The following is a 24,671-nucleotide window of genomic DNA, read 5'->3' on the forward strand; positions in this document are numbered from 1 at the left end:
CAGACATAATTGGCATATCCTATGCCAAAGAGAATACCCCCTTAAGACAGTATTAATGATTACATTTCCCTCACATATATCCAATACCATGCACTTAGTATAATACCGCTGCTCACATGCACATATTATATACATGGGATATTAACCCCCTAGACACCGCACACATGACATGCACCATCCATTCATACGAGCACTCACCTGCTCCATCAGAATTTGGGCACAGGGTGGACATCTTGGCAAGGGGGCTGTGACTTGGCTCTTGATACTCCCCCTCTGATGTTAAGATGCGCTCATAGCGGCTGCCATGTCTAGATGCCAGTGATAGGTTCTGAGTGTTGTTGATGACCACAGTGTCGGTGGGAAGAGACAGGCGGGCGGTGAGATCAATGTCCGAAGGACGGTGCTGCGCCTGCAAGAAAGGTTGAAAAGAAGCAAGTTAAATTAAGTGTTAATATGTCCCGTTCTTTTATGTTATAGAGCAAATGTTTGTGCTTCAGAGCTACTCTTCCTACAGGAACTGGATCTGAATGTAGATAAATCCTGTTCTTTCATTTTCTAGTGCAGCGGTATGTACTTCAGAGCTGCTCTTCCAACCTACATGGTTTAAATTGTAGATAAATCCTTTTCTTTCTGTTTCCAGAGCAGAAGTATGTGCTTCAGAGCTGCTCTTCTTACCGTAAACTGCTCTAAATGTAGATAAATCTTATTCTTTCAATTTCAAGTACAGCAGTTTGTCCTTCAGAGCTGCTCTTCCTCCTGTAAATGGCTCTAAATGTAGATAAATCCTGTTCTTTCCTTTTGTAAGGCAGCAGTATGTGATTCAGAGCTGATTTTCTTACAGTAAACCGCTCTAAATGTAGATATCATGTTATTTCCATTTCTAATACAACAGTTTCCCAATAAATTTTATACCAGGCTATTTGCGCTCCCGTAGGTGTAGGATCCAAGGCTCCTTCTATCCAAAAAAGGTTTTTAATATTTCTCAAGAAAAAGCACATTCTATACTGTCGAAACGCGTTGTATGTGCTTTTTCTTGAGAAATATTAAAAACCTTTTTTGGATATAAGAAGCCTTGGATCCTACACCTACGGGAGCGCAAATAGCCTGATATAGAGTTTATTGGAATACATTCCTATGGTTACTTGGTCTGAGTGACTCACTAGCTACCAGGGATTTGCAGCATACCGACCACAGAAGAAATCCACCTTTGAACACTTAATGGTCCTAAGTGACCTATATGCAAGATATCAAGATTTATAAACGGTGAGTGCCACCTATATTCACCTATGATCTAATTATACATTTACATTTAGATCGGTGCGCTTTCTTTCTTTCCTACCTTTTTACCAGATAATACAACAGTTTGTGCTTCAAAGCTGCTCTTACTATTTTACATAGCTTAAATATTAAAAAATACTGTTCTTTTTTGGTTGAACTGTAAATGGCTCTAAATGAAGAGATACAATCCTGTTCTTTCAGTTTCTAGAGCAGCAGTTTGTGCTTCAGAGCTGCTCTTCCTTCTGTAAATGGCTCTAAATTCAGATGTAGTCTTTTTTCACCTCTACAATTTCCTACAGAGGGAACTTACGACCTCTGTGTCCTGTTTCCCCAGTTGGTTGTCAGATACATAATGGTTTCACCCACCTTCCCTAGTAATCTCTTCCAGCGCTGCCTCCACAGGATCAGGATAATGACGACCAACAGGAGCAGGATTATGACCATCAGACAGCCAATCAGAATGGCAGTATTGCTGCTCTCGTCCTTGACTATTGGCTGGTTTATCCGATTAACACTGATGGCCTCTATGGCAGGAAATAATGTAAAAAGCAAATTAAAATAAAAATTAAGGATTGCCAAGATTTTTTTTTTTTTTTTTTAAGTAATAGTGCCACTCCTGTCTGCATCTGGAATTACAGTATTCAAGTGAATGGGACTAAGCTGCAATACCAGACACGGCCTATAGATGAGAGTAGCGCTGTTTCTGGGGTGTTAAAAAGTATATATATATATATTTTATTTTTTTTTAATCTCAGCAACCAACTTGAAATATAAAGGGACGGTCAGACAGAAAATGGATAATTCACAAACCGTGAAAAATAAATCATAGAATTAGCTGCGATGTTCTCACCATGTTCAGTTTCACTGGAGCTGCCTATGGTAGTCGATGCAGTTTTTTGGCTGGTGCCTTGTGATGCTGCTGTGGTGGGAGGTTGCAGGGTGGCGTCCCGTGGCTTGGGCAGTGGACTCGGTTCCTCTGGTTCTGATGAGTCGTAGACATCTTTGGGTCAGAAGAACACAAGTTACGTGAAACTTAAATACAAAGACCTATAAATATAACTTAAAGGGATTGTCCATAACTTTGATAACAAGTCCAAAGTGCTCTAGTTTTCATTATGGTATTAAAAGTGGACAAGTGTTTTTGTCTGCCCTTTCTCCCGCCTTGTTACTTCCCTGCTGCCATCTTTGCCCATTTTTTATTCCAAACACGCACAAATGGCAAAAAGAAAAAGAAAGCGGTAGAACCCAACCAAACGATAAGTGTATAAAGCAAGTACTGACCGGAGAGAAATGAGATCTCACTGAAAAGCAGCCACGGACTGGAGAAGTAATAGTGACAGCGGAGGATCCTGGCTGGCCTGCCGGACAGCGACATGGTGACCGTTCGGGCACTCGGGTCACGGACATCCATTGCTAGAGATAGAGTGACCGGGTTGACGTCCCATGGGGTGTGCAAGGAACGTTTGAAATAGCAGTCCACACGGCGAAACACTTGGACACCTCTGGAGTGCATGTTATTAGCGTGTACCTAAAGGGAAAGATGGGGAAAGTGAAGTTATTGGAGGACAGACATCGCAGGAATGATCATAAAATGGGACCTCCAGACCACCCGTGGGCCATTCTGACTGGTTCGCAGACTATGCAACTTAAAAAAGTGGGAATAGCTGACAGTTATTCCACCCACCCAACCCCCACAAACATGGCCGACCATGTATGTACAAGGGCTGTCTGGAGGAAATCGCCTGGAAGTGAATAAGGCGCTGCCAGACATCTCTGGTGGTGGTTTACCTTCCTTGAGAACAAAGGATGGAGCATGTTCAAATCCAACATGCCCGACCTGACTTTACCCTGACATCTCTAATAGTCAGGAGACCCCCTAATTAACATAAGTGGGCTGACCGAATCTGGCTGATTCAGCCAGTGTACATTTTTAGGGGGTTATCCCTTGCCGTGACCGGCTGTGCCGGTGACATTACGACCCTGCACGCCTAGGCGGTAAGAATGGACATTGACAGCATATGATACAGTCATATGTAAAAGTTTGGGCACCCCTATTAATGTTAACCTTTTTTCTTAATAACAATTTTGGTTTTTGCAACAGCTATTTCAGTTTCATATATCTAATAACTAATGGACTCAGTTATATTTCTGGATTCAAATGAGGTTTATTGTACTAACAGAAAATGTGCAATCTGCATTTAAACAAAATTTGACCGGTGCAAAAGTATGGGCACCCTTATCATTTTCTTGATTTGAACACTCCTAACTACTTTTTACTGACTTCCTGAAGCACTAAATTGGTTTTGTAACCTCATTGAGCTTTGAACTTCATAGCCAGGTGTATCAAATCATGAGAAAAGGTATTTAAAGTGGCCACTTGCAAGTAGTTCTCCTATTTGATTCTCCTTTGAAGAGTGGCATCATGGGCTCCTCAAATCAACTCTCAAATGATCTGAAAACAAAGATTATTCAACATAGCTTTTCAGGGGAAGGATACAAAAAGTTGTCTCAGAGATTTAACCTGTCAGTTTCCACTGTGAGGAACATAGTAAGGAAATGGAAGAACACAGGTACAGTTCTTGTTAAGCCCAGAAGTGGCAGGCCAAGAAAAATATCAGAAAGGCAGAGAAGAGGAATGGTGAGAACAGTCAAGGACAATCCACAGACCACCTCCAAAGACCTGCAGCATCATCTTGCTGCAGATGGTGTCACTGTGCATCGGTCAACAATACAGCGCACTTTGCACAAGGAGAAGCTGTATGGGAGAGTGATGCGAAAGAAGCCGTTTCTGCAAGCACGCCACAAACAGAGTCGCCTGAGGTATGCAAAAGCACATTAGAACAAGCTAGTTACATTTTGGAAGAAGGTCCTGTGGACTGATGAAACAAAGATTGAGTTGTTTGGTCATACAAAAAGGCGTTATGCATGCGCTGTATTGTTGACCGATGCACAGTGACACCATCTGCAGCAAGATGATGCTGCAGGTCTTTGGAGATGGTCTGTGGATTGTCCTTGACTGTTCTCACCATTCTTCTTCTCTGCCTTTCTGATATTTTTCTTGGCCTGCCACTTCTGGGCTTATCAAGAACTGTACCTGTGTTCTTCCATTTCCTTACTATGTTCCTCACAGTGGAAACTGACTGGTTAAATCTCTGAGACAACTTTTTGTATCCTTCCCCTGAAAAGCTATGTTGAATAATCTTTGTTTTCAGATCATTTGAGAGTTGTTTTGAGGAGCCCATGATGCCACTCTTCATAGGAGAATCAAATAGGAGAACTACTTGCAAGTGGCCACTTTAAATACCTTTTCTCATGATTTGATACACCTGGCTATGAAGTTCAAAGCTCAATGAGGTTACAAAACCAATTTAGTGCTTCAGGAAGTCAGTAAAAAGTAGTTAGGAGTGTTCAAATCAAGAAAATGATAAGGGTGCCCATACTTTTGCACCGGTCAAATTTTGTTTAAATGCAGATTGCACATTTTCTGTTAGTACAATAAACCGCATTTGAATCCAGAAATATAACTGAGTCCATCAGTTATTAGATATATGAAACTGAAATAGCTGTTGCAAAAACCAAAATTGTTATAAAGAAAAATGGTTAACATTAATAGGGGTGCCCAAACTTTTACATATGACTGTACTTTGCACTGGGGCACAGGAGCTTTCGCTGATTTCCATCACAGCTGTGTTTGTTTCTATACGCATGAAAGACACCCAATGATTGGGGGAGATATGCAGAGATCAAAGGAAAGATCTAGAATTCTCCATGCATATAAATACAAACATACCCACGTGGGGAAATAGCGATTAGGGGAAAGTGTCCCTATCCTCACCCTTGAGTTTCCATTTTTCCAGCCTGCAGAGTCTATGGAAACCTCCAAGAGGAGGGGGATGCAGCTGCAGTATCTTCCCTCAGTGTTATACGTATAGTACTCACCCTCATGTATATAAATGACCTCAGGGCATCAAACTCAAACTCCATCTCCAGGTATCCAGATGGGAAACTTGCCTCATTCCAACCAACATAATCGTACCCGGGCCAGACCCCCTGCTCTTTGTGCTGGAGGAAATCATCGGCCCCAATAACACCGTCCGTCAGCTGACCTAGCCCTCCATAATGTAGCCTGGAGCGGAAGACAAAATACATTTAACCAGTTGTAAGGGAGTAGAAAACCATGGCTGTCTTCTTCCCAAACACTTGTCTGTGGGTTGTGTCTGATATTGCAGCTTGGGAGAATGTGGCTTGGCTGCACTACTGCAAACAACCTATAGACAGAGGTGGCGCTGTTAGTGGAAGGGAAATGCAATTATATTATTATATATATTATATTATATCAAATAATTTTAATTCACTCCTTTATATCTCTGCCTTCAGGAGTCCCGTGGGCGGTCCTAATCAGTGATTGATAGCTATCTCTGTATGTAGACTGATTAAGGGAAGACTGTCAATCACAGAATGCAACTGTACACTGGACTCCTAAACACTGGAAGAACAGGGATGAAGGAAAGATGGCAATCTCACATTAGGACCGCCCACTGGACTCCGAAAGATAGAGCAGGACACTTAATGAATAAAATCCAATTTAAACTAAATTTTTCCTCTAAAAAACTATATATCAATCTGCTCAACTCCTCCTGCTCTATCACCTGCTGTCCATACTTTTTCAAAATTATAGGATTCCTTTAAAAAAATACACAATAAAATAGCGGTAGATACTACGATGTCTATACAGGTGTCCAAATTTACCCTCCGACCGTAAATCCATCATATGTAGAGTCGTTTAAGTTGACCATCTCCGAAACCAGGGTCATGATGTCTCCTGGTGGTGAGGTGTAAGAGCGGAGTCCATCTGTGGTGGAATGAAAAAAATGGAAGTCAACGAAAGAAGACCTGTAGACACAAGATAAGGACAATCCTAGAATATGAAGATGGTCCATGTCCAAGCAGTGGTGAGACCCTTGGGGTGGAGGCCATAGCTACACAGGGAGTGAGCGGTGGACTCACCTTGCCAATCACATCCGTAGAGTTCCACTCTCAAACACACGCTCATGACTCGGTCGGCCATTGGATAGAAACGGACGTAACGGGCAATTATTGGGGGTCCAAGGTCCTTCAAAACGAGGTCATGTGTGTTCTCATTTCCGACTATCACCTAGATGAGATAGAACAGAACTCCACCATCAGACGCTTTGGATTGAAGGACATCGCTCATGGTGCCACCTCCACCACCTTCTCACCTCGTTTCCCCACCGGTCTCGCCACTGGGCCCACTTGTACCCATCTCTGCTGTAGCGCAGCTGGTAATGTCGGACAAATTCTTTGCCCAATCCTCCACTGTCTCGACCCTGAGTGCCGACAAGGGTCAGGAAATGCAGGTTCCTTAAGTCTATCTGTAGGTATTCTTCATTACTGGGATAGACGGGCCCAGCTGGGCACCAGGCTCCATCACCTTCATTGCTTTCCAGCCTACGGCATGAAAAAAGGAGAACGTTCCATGGGTTGAAAAAGACACATATGACCATGCAGAAGTGAATGCTCTTACTGTAAAGAATCCTTTCTTATATTGATAATGATGGCCCTGGTTGGAAACACTCAATAGTGAAACATTCATAGGATATTGACTTTGTACCAAATGCATATAGCATGTATAATAGAGGCTGCTAAGGGGCCCCAGGAGTGAGGGGCCCATTCAGGTGGTTGATTTGGAATTTACTGCTTTTACTGTAAAGAACCCTTTCCTATATTGATGATGATGGTAACATAGTCCTAGTATAATGAATGTATACATAATTTCGGTATACATGAATCATCCAGTAGACGCACCAGATTCTCCATTTTCGGCCATCTGTACCCACACATGTCGAAATAGATACAGCCCTGTGTCAAACTCCGCCAGGCAATAAAGAGTAAAATGACTGACATGACTGAGGTGAATGAGTAATAGTGGAGGGTACAGAGGTTAATCCATAGTGAAGTCACACACATCCTGGATCCAGCATAGTCAGAGGTGCAGCTCGCATGTTGTGGGCCCCGACACGTTATAGATGGGCCCTGTACATCACCGTCCATTATATGCCACTCAGCTGCGAATGGTACCTATATACACACACTCTCCTGTCAGAACCGGACCATTAAAGCATGTAAAAGTTTGGGCACCCCTATTAGAAATCATTTCCTCTACAACTTGCTTAACTGTTCACATTCACAATAACAGTAATTTTGATCAGGGGTGCCCAAACTTTTACATGCCACTGTATATGGAGATACAGTGGGGCAAAAAAGTATTTAGTCAGTCAGCAATAGTGCAAGTTCCACCACTTAAAAAGATGAGAGGCGTCTGTAATTTACATCATAGGTAGACCTCAACTATGGGAGACAAACTGAGAAAAAAAAATCCAGAAAATCACATTGTCTGTTTATTTTTCATTTTATTTGCATATTATGGTGGAAAATAAGTATTTGGTCAGAAACAAAATTTCATCTCAATACTTTGTGATATATCCTTTGTTGGCAATGACAGATGTCAAACGTTTTCTGTAAGTCTTCACAAGGTTGCCACACACTGTTGTTGGTATGTTGGCCCATTCTTCCATGCAGATCTCCTCTAGAGCAGTGATGTTTTTGGCTTTTTGCTTGGCAACACGGACTTTCAACTCCCTCCAAAGGTTTTCTATAGGGTTGAGATCTGGAGACTGGCTAGGCCACTCCAGGACCTTGAAATGCTTCTTACGAAGCCACTCCTTCGTTGCCCTGGCGGTGTGCTTTGGATCATTGTCATGTTGAAAGACCCAGCCACGTTTCATATTCAATGCCCTTGCTGATGGAAGGAGGTTTGCACTCAAAATCTCACGATACATGGCCCCATTCATTCTTTCATGTACCCGGATCAGTCGTCCTGGCCCCTTTGCAGAGAAACAGCCCCAAAGCATGATGTTTCCACCACCATGCTTTACAGTAGGTATGGTGTTTGATGGATGCAACTCAGTATTCTTTTTCCTCCAAACACGACAAGCTGTGTTTCTACCAAACAGTTCCAGTTTGGTTTCATCAGACCATAGGACATTCTCCCAAAACTCCTCTGGATCATCCAAATGCTCTCTAGCAAACTTCAGACGGGCCCGGACATGTACAGGCTTAAGCAGTGGGACACGTCTGGCACTGCAGGATCTGAGTCCATGGTGACGTAGTGTGTTACTTATGGTAGGCCTTGTTACATTGAACTGCAGAGAGCTGGGACCATTCACTAGGTCCCCCCGCGTGGTTCTGGGATTTTTGCTCACCGTTCTTGTGATCATTCTGACCCCACGGGGTGGGATTTTGCGTGGAGCACCAGATCGAGGGAGATTATCAGTGGTCTTGTATGTCTTCCATTTTCTAATTATTGCTCCCACAGTTGATTTCTTCACTCCAAGCTGGTTGGCTATTGCAGATTCAGTCTTCCCAGCCTGGTGCAGGGCTACAATTTTGTTTCTGGTGTCCTTTGACAGCTCTTTGGTCTTCACCATAGTGGAGTTTGGAGTCAGAGTGTTTGAGGGTGTGCACAGGTGTCTTTTTATACTGATAACAAGTTGAAACAGGTGCCATTACTACAGGTAATGAGTGGAGGAAAGAGGAGACTCTTAAAGAAGAAGTTACAGGTCTGTGAGAGCCAGAAATCTTGATTGCTTGTTTCTGACCAAATACTTATTTTCCACCATAATATGCAAATAAAATGAAAAAAAAACAGACAATGTGATTTTCTGGATTTTTTTTTCTCAGTTTGTCTCCCATAGTTGAGGTCTACCTATGATGTAAATTACAGACGCCTCTCATCTTTTTAAGTGGTGGAACTTGCACTATTGCTGACTGACTAAATACTTTTTTGCCCCACTGTACATAAATAACGAAAATCACACAGGCGCCACTTATCTCTGATTGCAGGGAGTTTCAATACTTCGAGCATTCTTCAGTGTCCGCAAGTATCTATTGTTCCATCTCTCTCAAAAAAGAGGTTCTTCAGCAGTTGCAATGTGATTATTTTTAAAATATGTATTTCAGCCGCTGCAGAAAGTCATAATACACACCTCAGCTGCTGCAGAACCTCATAATACACACCTCAGCTGCTGCAGAACCTCATAATACACACCTCAGCTGCTGCATAACCTTATAATACACACCTCAGCTGCTGCAGAGCCTCATAATACACACCTCAGCTGCTGCAGAGCCTCATAATACACACCTCAGCTGCTGCAGAGCCTCATAATACACACCTCAGCTGCTGCAGAGCCTCATAATACACACCTCAGCTGCTGCAGAACCTTATAATACATATCAGCTGCTGCAGGGCCTCATAATACACACCTCAGCTGCTGCAGAGCCTCATAATACACACCTCAGCTGCTGCAGAGCCTCATAATACACACCTCAGCTGCTGCAGAGCCTCATAATACACACCTCAGCTGCTGCAGAACCTTATAATACATATCAGCTGCTGCAGAGCCTCATAATACACACCTCAGCTGCTGCAGAGCCTCATAATACACACCTCAGCTGCCGCAGAGCCTCATAATACACACCTCAGCTGCTGCAGAGCCTCATAATACACACCTCAGCTGCTGCAGAACCTTATAATACATATCAGCTGCTGCAGGGCCTCATAATACACACCTCAGCTGCTGCAGAGCCTCATAATACACACCTCAGCTGCTGCAGAACCTCATAATACACACCTCAGCTGCTGCAGAACCTTATAATACATATCAGCTGCTGCAGAGCCTCATAATACACACCTCAGCTGCTGCAGAACCTTATAATACATATCAGCTGCTGCAGGGCCTCATAATACACACCTCAGCTGCTGCAGAGCCTCATAATACACACCTCAGCTGCTGCAGAGCCTCATAATACACACCTCAGCTGCTGCAGAACCTTATAATACATATCAGCTGCTGCAGAGCCTCATAATACACACCTCAGCTGCTGCAGAGCCTCATAATACACACCTCAGCTGCTGCAGAGCCTCATAATACACACCTCAGCTGCTGCAGAACCTTATAATACATATCAGCTGCTGCAGGGCCTCATAATACACACCTCAGCTGCTGCAGAGCCTCATAATACACACCTCAGCTGCTGCAGAACCTCATAATACATATCAGCTGCTGCAGGGCCTCATAATACACACCTCAGCTGCTGCAGAACCGCATAGTACACACGTCAGCCGCTGCAGAACCTCATAATACACACCTCAGCTGCTGCAGAACCTCATAATACACACCTCAGCTGCTGCAGAGCCTCATAATACACACCTCAGCTGCTGCAGAGCCTCATAATACACACCTCAGCTGCTGCAGAACCTTATAATACATATCAGCTGCTGCAGAGCCTCATAATACACACCTCAGCTGCTGCATAACCTCATAATACACACCTCAGCTGCTGCAGAACCTCATAATACACACCTCAGCTGCTGCAGAACCTTATAATACATATCAGCTGCTGCAGGGCCTCATAATACACACCTCAGCTGCTGCAGAGCCTCATAATACACACCTCAGCTGCTGCAGAACCTCATAATACATATCAGCTGCTGCAGGGCCTCATAATACACACCTCAGCTGCTGCAGAACCGCATAGTACACACGTCAGCCGCTGCAGAACCTCATAATACACACCTCAGCTGCTGCAGAACCTTATAATACATATCAGCTGCTGCAGGGCCTCATAATACACACCTCAGCTGCTGCAGAGCCTCATAATACACACCTCAGCTGCTGCAGAACCTCATAATACATATCAGCTGCTGCAGGGCCTCATAATACACACCTCAGCTGCTGCAGAGCCTCATAATACACACCTCAGCTGCTGCAGAACCGCATAGTACACACGTCAGCCGCTGCAGAACCTCATAATACACACCTCAGCTGCTGCACAACCTTATAATGCTCACCTCAGCTGCTGCAGAACCTCATAGTACCCACCTTAGCTGCTGCAGAACTTAATAAACCTCAGCTGCTGCAGAACCTCATAATACACCTCAGCTGCTGCAAAACCTCATAATACACCCCTCAGCTGCTGCAGAGACTCATAATACACACCTCGGCTGCTGCAGAACCTCATAATACACATCTCAGCTGCTGCAGAACCTCATAATACACACCTCAGCTGCTGCAGAACCGCATAGTACACACATTGGCTGCTGCAGAACCTCATAATACACACCTCGGCTGCTGCAGAACCTCATAATACACACCTCAGCTGCTGCAGAACGGCATAGTACACACATTGGCTGCTGCAGAACCTCATAATACACACCTCGGCTGCTGCAGAACCTCATAATACACACCTCAGCTGCTGCAGAACCTCATAATACACACCTCAGCTGCTGCATAACCTTATAATACATAACAGCTGCTGCAGGGCCTCATAATACACACCTCAGCTGCTGCAGAACCTCATAATACACACCTCAGCTGCTGCATAACCTTATAATACATATCAGCTGCTGCAGGGCCTCATAATACACACCTCAGCTGCTGCAGAGCCTCATAATACACACCTCAGCTGCTGCAGAGCCTCATAATACACACCTCAGCTGCTGCAGAGCCTCATAATACACACCTCAGCTGCTGCAGAACCTCATAATACACACCTCAGCTGCTGCAGAACCTTATAATACATATCAGCTGCTGCAGGGCCTCATAATACACACCTCAGCTGCTGCAGAGCCTCATAATACACACCTCAGCTGCTGCAGAACCTCATAATACATATCAGCTGCTGCAGGGCCTCATAATACACACCTCAGCTGCTGCAGAACCGCATAGTACACACGTCAGCCGCTGCAGAACCTCATAATACACACCTCAGCTGCTGCACAACCTTATAATGCTCACCTCAGCTGCTGCAGAACCTCATAGTACCCACCTTAGCTGCTGCAGAACTTAATAAACCTCAGCTGCTGCAGAACCTCATAATACACCTCAGCTGCTGCAAAACCTCATAATACACCCCTCAGCTGCTGCAGAGACTCATAATACACACCTCGGCTGCTGCAGAACCTCATAATACACACCTCGGCTGCTGCAGAACCTCATAATACACACCTCAGCAGCTGCAGAACCTCATAATACACACCTCAGCAGCTGCAGAACCTCATAATACACACCTCGGCTGCTGCAGAACCTCATAATACACACCTCAGCTGCTGCAGAACCTCATAATACACACCTCAGCTGCTGCAGAACCGCATAGTACACACATTGGCTGCTGCAGAACCTCATAATACACACCTCGGCTGCTGCAGAACCTCATAATACACACCTCAGCTGCTGCAGAACCGCATAGTACACACATTGGCTGCTGCAGAACCTCATAATACACACCTCGGCTGCTGCAGAACCTCATAATACACACCTCAGCTGCTGCAGAACCTCATAATACACACCTCAGCTGCTGCAGAACCTCATAATACACACCTCAGCTGCTGCAGAACCTCATAATACACACCTCAGCTGCTGCAGAACCGCATAGTACACACATTGGCTGCTGCAGAACCTCATAATACACACCTCGGCTGCTGCAGAACCTCATAATACACACCTCAGCTGCTGCAGAACCGCATAGTACACACACTGGCTGCTGCAGAACCTCATAATACACACCTCGGCTGCTGCAGAACCTCATAATACACACCTCAGCTGCTGCAGAACCTCATAATACACACGTCAGCTGCTGCAGAACCGCATAGTTCACACCTTGGCTGCTGCAGAACCTCACAATACACACCTCGGCTGCTGAAGAACCTTGCAATTCATCCATCAGCTGCTGCAGAACCTCATAATACACACTTCAGCTGTATAAAGTATATAGACTATAAGGACGGGTACGTCTGCACTCAGCCTGAGGCCGCAGCTTTTATTGCAGGATGCCTTCTAATGGTCTCACACATCTCAGTGGGGGAGGGGTGCGGTCCTATATCTGTCTCGCCTGAATACACTATTGCACAATTACGCGTATTTATCCATCATACTCTTTAAGCCTTCCTTTATCGGCAGCTGGGGGCGATATCTGCCCCCAGATGTTGGGCCCTGGGGCAGGAGCGCTCTCTGTAGCCACCATACCTGATCCATCAGGCAGATCGCAATAGAGTACACAACTTGTGCCTGGAGACAGATATCGGAGGCGGCTCTTCATCTCCATCTCATAGAAATACATTTCTTCCTCAAGATTTCCTGGTGTAAGAAAATGACGGCTTGCTCACGATGCAAGAAGCCATTCTTGGGCAAGTCATGACAAGATGGCTTCCTCATACAATCATTTTCTTTGTCAGCAGATTGAGTAAGACTTTCCCTTTCTACAGACGTTCCCTCAAGAGCAGCCACAGCGCTTCTATCAATACAACCACCTCAGACGTTCACTTAAAGGGGTTATCCACTTTATCTTTATTTAATCAGATGTGTGGGGACATGATTTTGTGATGCTCACTATACAGGTTCTCCTCCTCCTTCATCACTGACTTCACAGTTCTCCTCTTCTCAAAATTACCACTAATGGAGGATCATGTGAGCAGACCTGCCCATCAGCCTCCTCCAATAGAAAAACAGCTTTCCCATGTGTAGTGTATCCTGATTGGATGAGACTGATGGATGGGTCTAGTCACGTTCTTCTCTATCAACTGCCATTTGGTGCAATTTGTGAGAAACGAGGTTGAAAACTTGGAATACTTATTTTAGGAAGTACCAAAAAGTTATGTTCTCAACACATTTGTTAAAATAAAGAGACAAAGGACAACCCCTTTAAATATTATCCAGGAGTCTGTAGACATGACATCAAGAGTATAAACCACAGAGGTAGACCATCTGGTTGGTCTAGGACCCGCGTAAAGGAGAACCCAGACCTATTTAGTATCAGCCATCTTTTATGTGGTGGTGAGACGGAGGAGCAAGGAAATGGTGTGAAGATGGTGGGAACAATCACCAGACTCTTCTGTCCTGAGTAGTGAAAGCTGGCCCAATAAATGAAGGCTCTGTTTTATCTTAAGAGGCTTCTTGTAAAAAGGGGAGACCTCTTGAAATTCTGTAGACTTTACGGAATCTAGTGATTCTAGAAGATCTTCTTCTGACCCAGCACCTTAGAAAGGTGGGAGATGTGGAGTGGGGTGGCAGAAAATGGGTGTGGAGGAGAAATGGTGACAGCCAAAAAGTCTGAAAGCCAAGGTCTGCAACCCATTCAGCTCCCCATCTAAAGTTGTCACGCATGTATAAAAAAGAATATTTCTAAAAGTTTATTTACGATTGAGACCTTTAGAGAGAACGAGGAGATCCCATTCTCAGCTCTTGGTTGCTTTAGTCTGGATGATATTCAGACATATTGAAGTGGTGAGAGCAAATCTATGTGCAGTATAGTACACTGCCTCCCCATTCTGCACAGACTTGTAGCCTAACACTGCTATAAAATTGTGGTTATCACAAGCCTAGGTTCTATGTCCTAATGGGGCCCCATCAGCTGAGACGCAATTCCTTTATCTGTTTACATACACAGCTTATGACATAGGTAATAACTGCATTTTTTCTCTCGTAATCCAGAGTATCAGCAACACTCTCCGACCTTTCACCACGAACAGCAGCCATGTGTCTGTGTGAACGTCCTACTGGGTAAGATCCTGTAGATACAACCCAGTCTATACCTAAATATCTACATATATGCCCTATGTACAAGAGTATTGGGACTAAAGGCAAAATCTACACTGAAGGGAGAAAATGATGTGTCCCCTCCACATTACACCTCCGGGGCTTCTCTGACCTCCCATTCTACATCCATAGACATTAATAAGGAATCGGTCCTCCTCTGCAAATATCACAGCCTCCAATCTTCTGGGAAGGATTTCCACGAGATTTTGAAGATGTCTTTGTGAATTTTTGTCCCTTCATCCAGAAGAACATTTGTGGGATCAGACCCTGATTTTGGGGGGGAAGGTCGGGCTCACCATCTCCAATCTAGTTCATCCCAAAGGTGTTTCATGGGGTTGAGACCTGAACTCTGTGCGTCCGATCAGGTTCTTCCACCAACCATAGAATGTTAGAGTTGGAAGGAACCTCCAGGGTCATCATGTCCAACCCCCTGCTCAATGCAGGATTCACTAAATCATCTCAGACAGTCTGTCCAGCCTCTATATGAAGACTTCCATGGAAGGAGAAGTTACCAGCCCTCATCTGTATGGACCTTCTTTATGGGGAACTAAAAAGGGCTTTCCCTAAACTGTTTCTACAAAGCTGGAATCTACAGTTTTCCCTATTGTCCTGTGCTGAAGCATTAACATTTCTCTTCACTGGAACTAAAAGGATGAGTGGAACCCATGAAAACCACCCTCATGATAACTTCTTCACCAAACATTACATCGGGCACAATGCAATGAGGTGGGTAACGTTCTGCTGGCATTCACCAAACCCAGACTCGTCCATCAGACGTCAGATAGAGAAGTGTGATCTGTGACTGCAGAGGACGCGTTTCCTCCAGAAACTAGTTGTGGTGTTTTTACACCACTCCATCCGACGCTCGGCAATGTGCTTGGTGATGTAAGGCTGTGTGCAGCTAGTTGGTCATAGAGTTGCTGCGGCTCCTTCTAATTTTCTATAATATAACTCACAGATGAAGGTGGAATATTTAGGAGGTAAAAAATGTAATGAACTGAAATATTACACTGCGTCTGTACTTCAATGTTGCGCCCCCTGAAAGTCCTACATAATTATCTGTAATTAGGGGGGATGCCTCCCTGCATGACGTGACATTTCCCGGCAGCCATATTGGTTGTCTCCCAGCTTCCCATCAGCAGAGACAAATTTGGCCGCCACTCCATGTGGTATTGGTCGGCGATGAAGCCTCAATCAGAACATCTAAAAGCTTCGCTGGATACTGTTAAACGTTATCTCCACAGAATTTACATCCTCTTCAAAGAGCGTTTCATGTAACATGTGGCGGCCATGTGAGGATTGGGTGACGGCACCGTATTACCTCCCGCTACTCTCCTGTTTGATGTCATCTCTTCCTCTCCTCTGAGTCGTATTAGTGAAAGTACCATGGAAGCTTTCATTCCAGGGAAATGTGTGTGAATTTGAAGGGATGTGTGTGGAAACGGGTGAGTGTTACTATCCTCGGTCGCGATGTTACTACAAGGACTAAAAAAAAACAACCTGTATTTGCAAAGGACAACTCATGAATTCATGGTGGGCAAGTGGTCTACACCATAACCTGTGCCCAGTTGTTGTGGAACTACAAATCTCATCATGCCATGGCAGCTGCAGGCTGGGAGTTGTAGGTCTACAACAGCTAGCGAGCCACAGGCTGCAGTTCCCATTATATATATATATATATATATATATATATATATATAAAAACTGGTTGCAATAAAGCATTTTTCCCAAAATCCAGCTACCGAGGCAGAGCATGATCTGGGAGCTCTTACTCACCGGCTGTGTTTGGCTTCAGTAGAGTCTGACCATGCACTGGATGCAGTAATGTCCTCATCAGGGATAGTCCTGTCCTGCATTCCCAAGGCATACCGGCAAGTAGCTGCAGATAGTAAAAATGTCTTAAATTTTGGAGACAAGGATGAGGTGCGCAAAACTGCGTAGAGAAGTCACGGAAGCTCAGAAGTTACTGTGCATTGTTCATCTTTAACATCACTATGTGTAGTGTTTGAGGTCCACCATCCCTAGGCTCCAGTGGTTAATTTTCCCAGTTTCTGAACATTACTATGTGTAGTCTAGTGTTTGAGGACCACCATCCCTAGGCTCTAGTGGTTCATTGCACCAGTATCTGAACATTATTATGTCTACTATAGTGTTTGAGGACCACCATCCCTAGGCTCCAGTGGTTCACTGTCCAAGTTCCTGAACGTTACTATGTCTACTTTATTGTTTGAAGACCCCTGTCCGAAAGCTCCAGTGGTTCACTGCCCCAGCTCCTGAACATTACTATGTCTACTGTAGTGTTTGAGGACCACCATCCCTAGGCTCCAGTGGTTTATTGTGCCAGTTTCTGAATGTTACTATGTCTACTTTACTGTTTGAGGACCCATGTCCATAAGCTCCAGTTGTTAATTGCTCCAGTTCCTGAACTTTACTATGTCTAGTCTAGTAGGTGAGGACCCCGTCCTTATGCTCCAGGGGTTCATTGCCCCAGTTCCTGAACACAACTCTGTCTACTCTAGAGTCTGAGGACCTCATCCCTAGGCTCCAGTGATTCATTGCCCTAGTTCTTGAATGTTACCGTATCTACTCTAGTGTTTGAGGCTCCCTATCCTTAGGCTCCAGTCATTCATTGCCCTTGTTCCTGAATATTACCATGTCTACTCTAGTGTTTCAGGCTCCTCATCCTTATGCTCCAGTCGTTCACCGCCCCATTTCCTTCACCAAATTTTTGAGTGAGACTATGAGTAGTCTAGTTATTGGGACCCCCCTGCCTAGCCTCTAGTGGTTCATTACCCTAGTTTCTGAACCTTACTATATCTACTCTAGTGTTTGAAGACCCCCGACCATAGGCTCCAGTGGTTCATTGCCCCAGTTCCTGAATGTTACTATGTCTACCCTAGTGTTGGAGGCTAGTCTAGTTGTTGAGGACCCCGATCCCTATGGTCCAGTGGTTCATTGCCCCAGTTCCTGAAGAATAATGGTTGAGTGTTACTGTGTGTGGTCTAGTGGTTGTGTATCCCCATCCCTGAGGTCCAATGGTTCTTTTTCCCCTAGTTTCTGATAGCCAGTGGTTGAGTGTTACTATCTGAAGTGTGCTCTTTTCCTAGTTACCCAGTGATTCAGTGCTCCAGGACCTGGCGCCAAGTGCTTGGGAGGGACTATGTGTAGTCTAATGGTTGAGGACCCCTGTGTCTGCTCTGCCTTAGTCCTTGCTGAAAAGTTTTTCACTCCCTCACTAATTTTACCAGAACTAGAAGACCCAGTCTACGCTTACATGGATCGAAATGAGCATCTGGTTCGGCCAGGGTGGAGCCAACGAGAAGACATAGGAAGACAATACGTGATGCCATCTTCATATCTTCTGTCACTGACAACTCGTGAAATTGTGATCCATATTTCTCACTGCGAAGATGAAGCGTTCTGTATTACAGTCAGAGACTAGAAACGCACGGTGAGATAATACATACAGTCCAGCTTAATGACTTTCTCTGGCAGTCTAAATAATTTATGGAGCAATGCCAAGCATGCACAGACACCGCTGCATTTTAATGAGGAATTTCAGATTAAGGATACCCGGCTCAGTGGGTATTCCAGTGGTCAGGCTTCCATCGATCAGTAACTTGTAAACTATCCTGTGGATAGGTGAAAACTTGTAATGTTGGGAATTAACATTTAAGCTAGTCATATATATATCAGACAGAAACTGAAGCTAACCTGCCAGATTCCCCATACACATGCATGCTCAGACCCACTGAGCCTGAATTTAGTTCACAATGGGAAATGGGTGGTAAGCAGGTTCCAGACTCCACTGGATGCAAGGTATCTCACCAAGAACAAAGGGATCAAGCTTGTTGAAATCCAGCTGCCTGATCCTTATCTCCCCTGACAATTACAATTGAGAAAGTAGGAAGGCCTCCATACACATTAGATGATCCTGCCTTACAGTTACATCTGATAAGTATGGACAGCGTATGTTGTATGTACTTTCTTGTACTCATGGAGGTTATTATATGCTGCTATATTGTGCTACGTTCAGAAATGGCTTAATAGCAATAATTAACAAAGCGTAAGAATACCCAGTCTGGCACTAAAACTAATGGCTCCATGAGAAAATGCATGGTCACAGTCAAAACAACTGGAAAGCTTGGTACGTCAGAGAGATGATGCACGGTCTCAAGCTCATAAAAGTTGCAATAGGAAGATTTACGTTTCGGCACTTATGATGGTGACACAGTGAGAACATATACCGTACAGTCTGACACTGATAGAGATGGCTTAGTAAGAAAATATAGCAATAATAGAAGCTATACAGAAAGAAGATTCACAGATATACTCACAGAGATGACACATTACTTGGTGACCCAGGTGAAATTCATGGTAACGGCTCAGTAATTAAATGCACCAAATGATACCTATTTGAAAGGTTCAGTGGCCTGGTGCAGTGGTCATCATGTACAAAAGATATTGTAGGGTTTGGAAGCACAAAGGTCATTCCAGGAATGTATGTCAGGAATTGGATCATTAGAAAACCAACACAAGGAACAGACAGACTAGTTCAGGTAGACGCAGCCTTCCAAACCTGTTCTGGAGGTCGCACCTTGGGTTATGGATTCTGCAGAGAAGCTAACGCTCGCGTAAAGACCCTGAACTTATAGAAGAGTGCACACACTGATCCAATATAGACACATCTGGATCTTACATATTGATTCAATGCAGACGTGAATTCTGCTGGATATTAGTGGAAACAGTCAGCAAGCCTGTCAACAGACACATACACTACATCACATTAATGTACAGCGCCTGGAGTAAAGGCTGTGGCTGTCTCCAATTTATCAACGGCTTAAAACATTATGTAAAGTTGCAAAATTCTTACGCAGCGTAAAATTGTGCAAACATTTGGTGAATTTTGTCATTTTCAAACAAATTTTGGACAGTTTTGCCAAAATGCGTGACGCTAAGGAAGAGTTGGAGCAGGGTGGGACACGGCGTGTCTACACCTTCCCATCAAATCCATCAATAGTGGCAGCATTTCTTATGCCAGAAAAGTTACTCCGGTCCCTGACCAGAGTAACAGTTCTGCCACTGATAAGATGCACCGAATTCATGAAGTTGTGTGTGCCGCTTAATGAATTCAGTGCATCTCATTCCCACACACTCATTAAGGCTGGGGTAAAACATGCCAATATTAATGAAAAAAAAAACTGGACGATTACAGCTCTGAGTTGTAAATGCAGCTCTGGACTATAGTACAGGACCCTAAACCCTGTCCTCGTCCAGATGCCAACCTATGTAATCTGGTTGCTAGGTGATATTTTGCCAGACAACTAAATGTAACCCTAGCAACCAGACTGTATTAACCATTGTATTAGATCCAAGTCTAGATTAAGCCTCTGCTTACAAAAGGAAGTGGAGACACATACACGTGGATGGCACCGTGCTATATCCCATCTCAGCCAGGTTCAGTAATATGTATATGCTGATGAATCCAGCGATGGAAGAGGCCGTTACAGCAGTGATCGGCCATTTATAGCTCCCAGCTGTTGTAACCCAACATCTTCCAGCATGTCCTGGCAGCTTGTGGCCGCCGCACAGCTGTTGTGACACAACTCCTTGCATGACGTCAGGATTTCAGGGTCATTATAACCCTCTCATGGGAATAAATCTGCAGGCACCTCGGGCTCTGTTCATACCTCGGTCATGTCGGATAACGCTCTGCTGTGTGGTAGATTGTGGCGGTCCATCGGCCCATGACTGCATACGGCTGGCGGCACTCCGTAAACGTACAACACTTTATATATGTGCCCCAATATTCCCCTGACCATTATGGATCTGGACACACGGTTTTTTCTCTTAGTCTTTTTTTCCGACAATAATACACATTTTCAATCCCAATCTCAAAAGTTCACAATTTTTTTTTTTGAAAAATGGCAAAACATACGGCAAAAATTGTCATTGCGGAGGCTCCATACGTCATGGCGCGTATGGCCACTGTGTGGACTATGTATCTATAGGGGACACTGTATGGCGGCGAGCGACCACCGTGAACCCTGAACCGTCACCATATAATGTACACGTGAGGACATGTCGGAGAAGGCACACACGGCGTCCTCTGCAAATCCTCCACCCTTGTATCTGAGCACCTGTGCTGCAGGCACACACCGGCCATGTCACTTTCCTCTCCCTTCTCCACTTTCTCCATTGTCTTCTCTTTAGCCCCCTTTCTCATGCACCTGACCCTCCCTGCAGCCACTGTGCTCTGCCCCCTTCTGGGCTCCCTTCCTACTTACCTGTGTCCAGGTCCTCTCACACTGTGGCATGTTTTCGGGGTTTTCTCCCTTGGGACAGACAGGAACTAAACTAAACTGTGTCTCTTCCCTCCTCCTCCTCCCCAGATCCCTCCTCTCCACCTAGAGCTGCACTCACTTGTGTCTGCTCCCCTCCCTCCATTCTCCTTAACTCCTTCTCTCACTGCTCTCATCTCCATTTCTCACACTCTTTCCTCTGCTTCTTACTATCCAGACTTGTCCTTATATTTCACTGCTCCTTCCTGTGCTCACTTCCCAGCATCAACCTGTGTCCAAAACGTACAAGCTCAGCCCCATTATTTATAACCCCCAAAAGTCGGGATCAGTAATGTAATGTATGTACACAGTGACGGCACCAGCAGAATAGTGAGTGCAGCTCTGGGGTATAATACAGGATGTAACTCAGGATCAGTAATGTAATGTATGTACACAGTGACGGCACCAGCAGAACAGTGAGTGCAGCTCTGGGGTATAATACAGGATGTAACTCAGGATCAGTAATGTAATGTATGTACACAGTGACGGCACCAGCAGAACAGTGAGTGCAGCTCTGGGGTATAATACAGGATGTAACTCAGGATCAGTAATGTATGTACACAGTGACTGCACCAGCAGAATAGTGAGTGCGGCTCTGGGGTATAATACAGGATGTAACTCAGGATCAGTAATGTAATGTATGTACACAGTGACTGCACCAGCAGAATAGTGAGTGCAGCTCTGGGGCATAATACAGGATGTAACTCAGGATCAGTACAGGATCAGTACTGTAAGGTATGTACACAGTGACTGCACCAGCTGAATAGTGAGTGCAGCTCTGGAGTATAATACAGGATGTAACTCAGGATCAGTAATGTATGTACACAGTGACTGCACCAGCAGAATAGTGAGTGCAGCTCTGGGGTATAATACAGGATGTAACTCAGGATCAGTAATGTAATGTATGTGCACAGTGACTGCACCAGCAGAATAGTGAGTGCAGCTCTGGGGTATAATACAGGAGGTAACTCAGGATCAGTAATGTATGTACACAGTGACTGCACCAGCAGAATAGTGAGTGCGGCTCTGGGGTATAATACAGGATGTAACTCAGGATCAGTAATGTATGTACACAGTGACTGCACCAGCAGAATAGTGAGTGCAGCTCTGGGGTATAATACAGGATGTAACTCAGGATCAGTAATGTAATGTATGTGCACAGTGACTGCACCAGCAGAATAGTGAGTGCAGCTCTGGGGTATAATACAGGAGGTAACTCAGGATCAGTAATGTATGTACACAGTGACTGCACCAGCAGAATAGTGAGTGCGGCTCTGGGGTATAATACAGGATGTAACTCAGGATCAGTACTGTAATGTATGTACACAGTGACTGCACCAGCAGAATAGTGAGTGCAGCTCCGGAGTATAATACAGGATGTAACTCAGGATCAGTAATGTAGTGTATGTACACAGTGACAGCACCAGCAGAATAGTGAGTGCAGCTCTGGGGTATAATGCAGGATGTAACTCAGGATCAGTAATGTAGTGTATGTACACAGTGACTGCGCCAGCAGAATAGTGAGTGCAGCTCTGGGGTATAATACAGGAGGTAACTCAGGATCAGTAATGTAGTGTATGTACACAGTGACTGCACCAGCAGAATAGTGAGTGCAGCTCTGGGGTATAATGCAGGATGTAACTCAGGATCAGTAATGTAATGTATGTACACAGTGACTGGACCAGCAGAATAGTGAGTGCAGCTCTGGGGTATAATACAGGAGGTAACTCAGGATCAGTAATGTATGTACACAGTGACTGCACCAGCAGAATAGTGAGTGCAGCTCCGGAGTATAATACAGGATGTAACTCAGGATCAGTAATGTAGTGTATGTACACAGTGACAGCACCAGCAGAATAGTGAGTGCAGCTCTGGGGTATAATGCAGGATGTAACTCAGGATCAGTAATGTAGTGTATGTACACAGTGACTGCGCCAGCAGAATAGTGAGTGCAGCTCTGGGGTATAATACAGGAGGTAACTCAGGATCAGTAATGTAGTGTATGTACACAGTGACTGCACCAGCAGAATAGTGAGTGCAGCTCTGGGGTATAATGCAGGATGTAACTCAGGATCAGTAATGTAATGTATGTACACAGTGACTGGACCAGCAGAATAGTGAGTGCAGCTCTGGAGTATAATACAGGATGTAACTCAGGATCAGTAATGTAATGTATGTACACAGTGACTGCACCAGCAGAATAGTGAGTGCAGCTCTGGGGTATAATACAGGCTGTAACTCAGGATCAGTAATGTATGTACACAGTGACTGCACCAGCAGAACAGTGAGTGAAGCTCTGGGGTATACTACAGGATGTAACTCAGGATCTGTAATGTATGTACACAGTGACTGCACCAGCAGAATAGTGATTGCAGCTCTTGAGTATAATACAGGATGTAATTCAAGATCAGTAATGTATGTACACAATGACTGCACCAGCAGAATAGTGAGAGCACCTCTGGGGTATAATACAGGATGTAACTCAGGATCAGTACAGGATCAGTAATGTAATGTATGTACACAGTGACTGCACCAGCAGAATAGTGAGTGCAGCTCTGGAGTATAATACAGGATCAGTAATGTAATGTATGTACACAGTGACTGCACCAGCAGAATAGTGAGTGCAGCTCTGGGGTATAATACAGGCTGTAACTCAGGATCAGTAATGTATGTACACAGTGACTGCACCAGCAGAATAGTGAGTGCAGCTCTGGGGTATAATACAGGCTGTAACTCAGGATCAGTAATGTATGTACACAGTGACTGCACCAGCAGAACAGTGAGTGAAGCTCTGGGGTATACTACAGGATGTAACTCAGGATCAGTAATGTAATGTATGTACACAGTGACTGCACCAGCAGAATAGTGATTGCAGCTCTGGAGTATAATACAGGATGTAATTCAAGATCAGTAATGTATGTACACAGTGACTGCACCAGCAGAATAGTGAGAGCACCTCTGGGGTATAATACAGGATGTAACTCAGGATCAGTACAGGATCAGTAATGTAATGTATGTACACAGTGACTGCACCAGCAGAATAGTGAGTGCAGCGCTGGGGTACAATACAGGATGTAACTCAGGATCAGTACAGGATCAGTAATGTAATGTATGTACACAGTGACTGCACCAGCAGAATAGTGAGTGCAGCTCTGGAGTATAATACAGGATGTAACTCAGGATCAGTACAGGATCAGTAATGTAATGTATGTACACAGTGACTGCCCCAGCAGAATAGTGAGTGCAGCTCTGGAGTATAATACAGGATGTAACACAGGATCAGTAATGTAATGTATGTACACAGTGACTGCACCAGCAGAATAGTGAGTGCAGCTCTGGAGTATAATACAGGATGTAACTCAGGATCAGTAATGTATGT

At 44.6% G+C, this 24,671-nt stretch overlaps 1 protein-coding gene across 4 annotated transcripts in view; it reads right to left on the reverse strand.

Annotated features, from left to right (window-relative positions):
- Window positions 1-24,671, reverse strand: part of DDR1 (discoidin domain receptor tyrosine kinase 1) — a 101,447-nt gene that overhangs the window by 9,530 nt on the left and 67,246 nt on the right. For 2 of the 4 annotated variants that reach the window (XM_073548929.1, XM_073548927.1), the window contains exons 1-11: window positions 21,239-21,392; window positions 18,226-18,353; window positions 16,728-16,830; window positions 6,519-6,747; window positions 6,286-6,433; window positions 6,028-6,130; window positions 5,218-5,404; window positions 2,560-2,806; window positions 2,129-2,278; window positions 1,645-1,802; window positions 199-409 (exon numbers count right to left, since the gene is read on the reverse strand). In XM_073548929.1, the coding sequence (XP_073405030.1) occupies window positions 199-409; window positions 1,645-1,802; window positions 2,129-2,278; window positions 2,560-2,806; window positions 5,218-5,404; window positions 6,028-6,130; window positions 6,286-6,433; window positions 6,519-6,747; window positions 16,728-16,830; window positions 18,226-18,307 (1,618 nt within the window). In that variant the 5' untranslated portion in view covers window positions 18,308-18,353; window positions 21,239-21,392. Of the gene's footprint in view, window positions 1-198; window positions 410-1,644; window positions 1,803-2,128; window positions 2,279-2,559; window positions 2,807-5,217; window positions 5,405-6,027; window positions 6,131-6,285; window positions 6,434-6,518; window positions 6,748-16,727; window positions 16,831-18,225; window positions 18,354-21,238; window positions 21,393-24,671 lie in introns of those variants that run through there. The other 2 variants (XM_073548928.1, XM_073548930.1) reach the window with 2 other exon arrangements.

Source organism: Dendrobates tinctorius, unplaced genomic scaffold (genome assembly GCF_039654945.1).
Source record: "Dendrobates tinctorius isolate UK_male_01 unplaced genomic scaffold, ASM3965494v1 ptg000158l, whole genome shotgun sequence".
In the NCBI taxonomy this organism is placed as follows: Eukaryota; Metazoa; Chordata; class Amphibia; order Anura; family Dendrobatidae; genus Dendrobates; species Dendrobates tinctorius.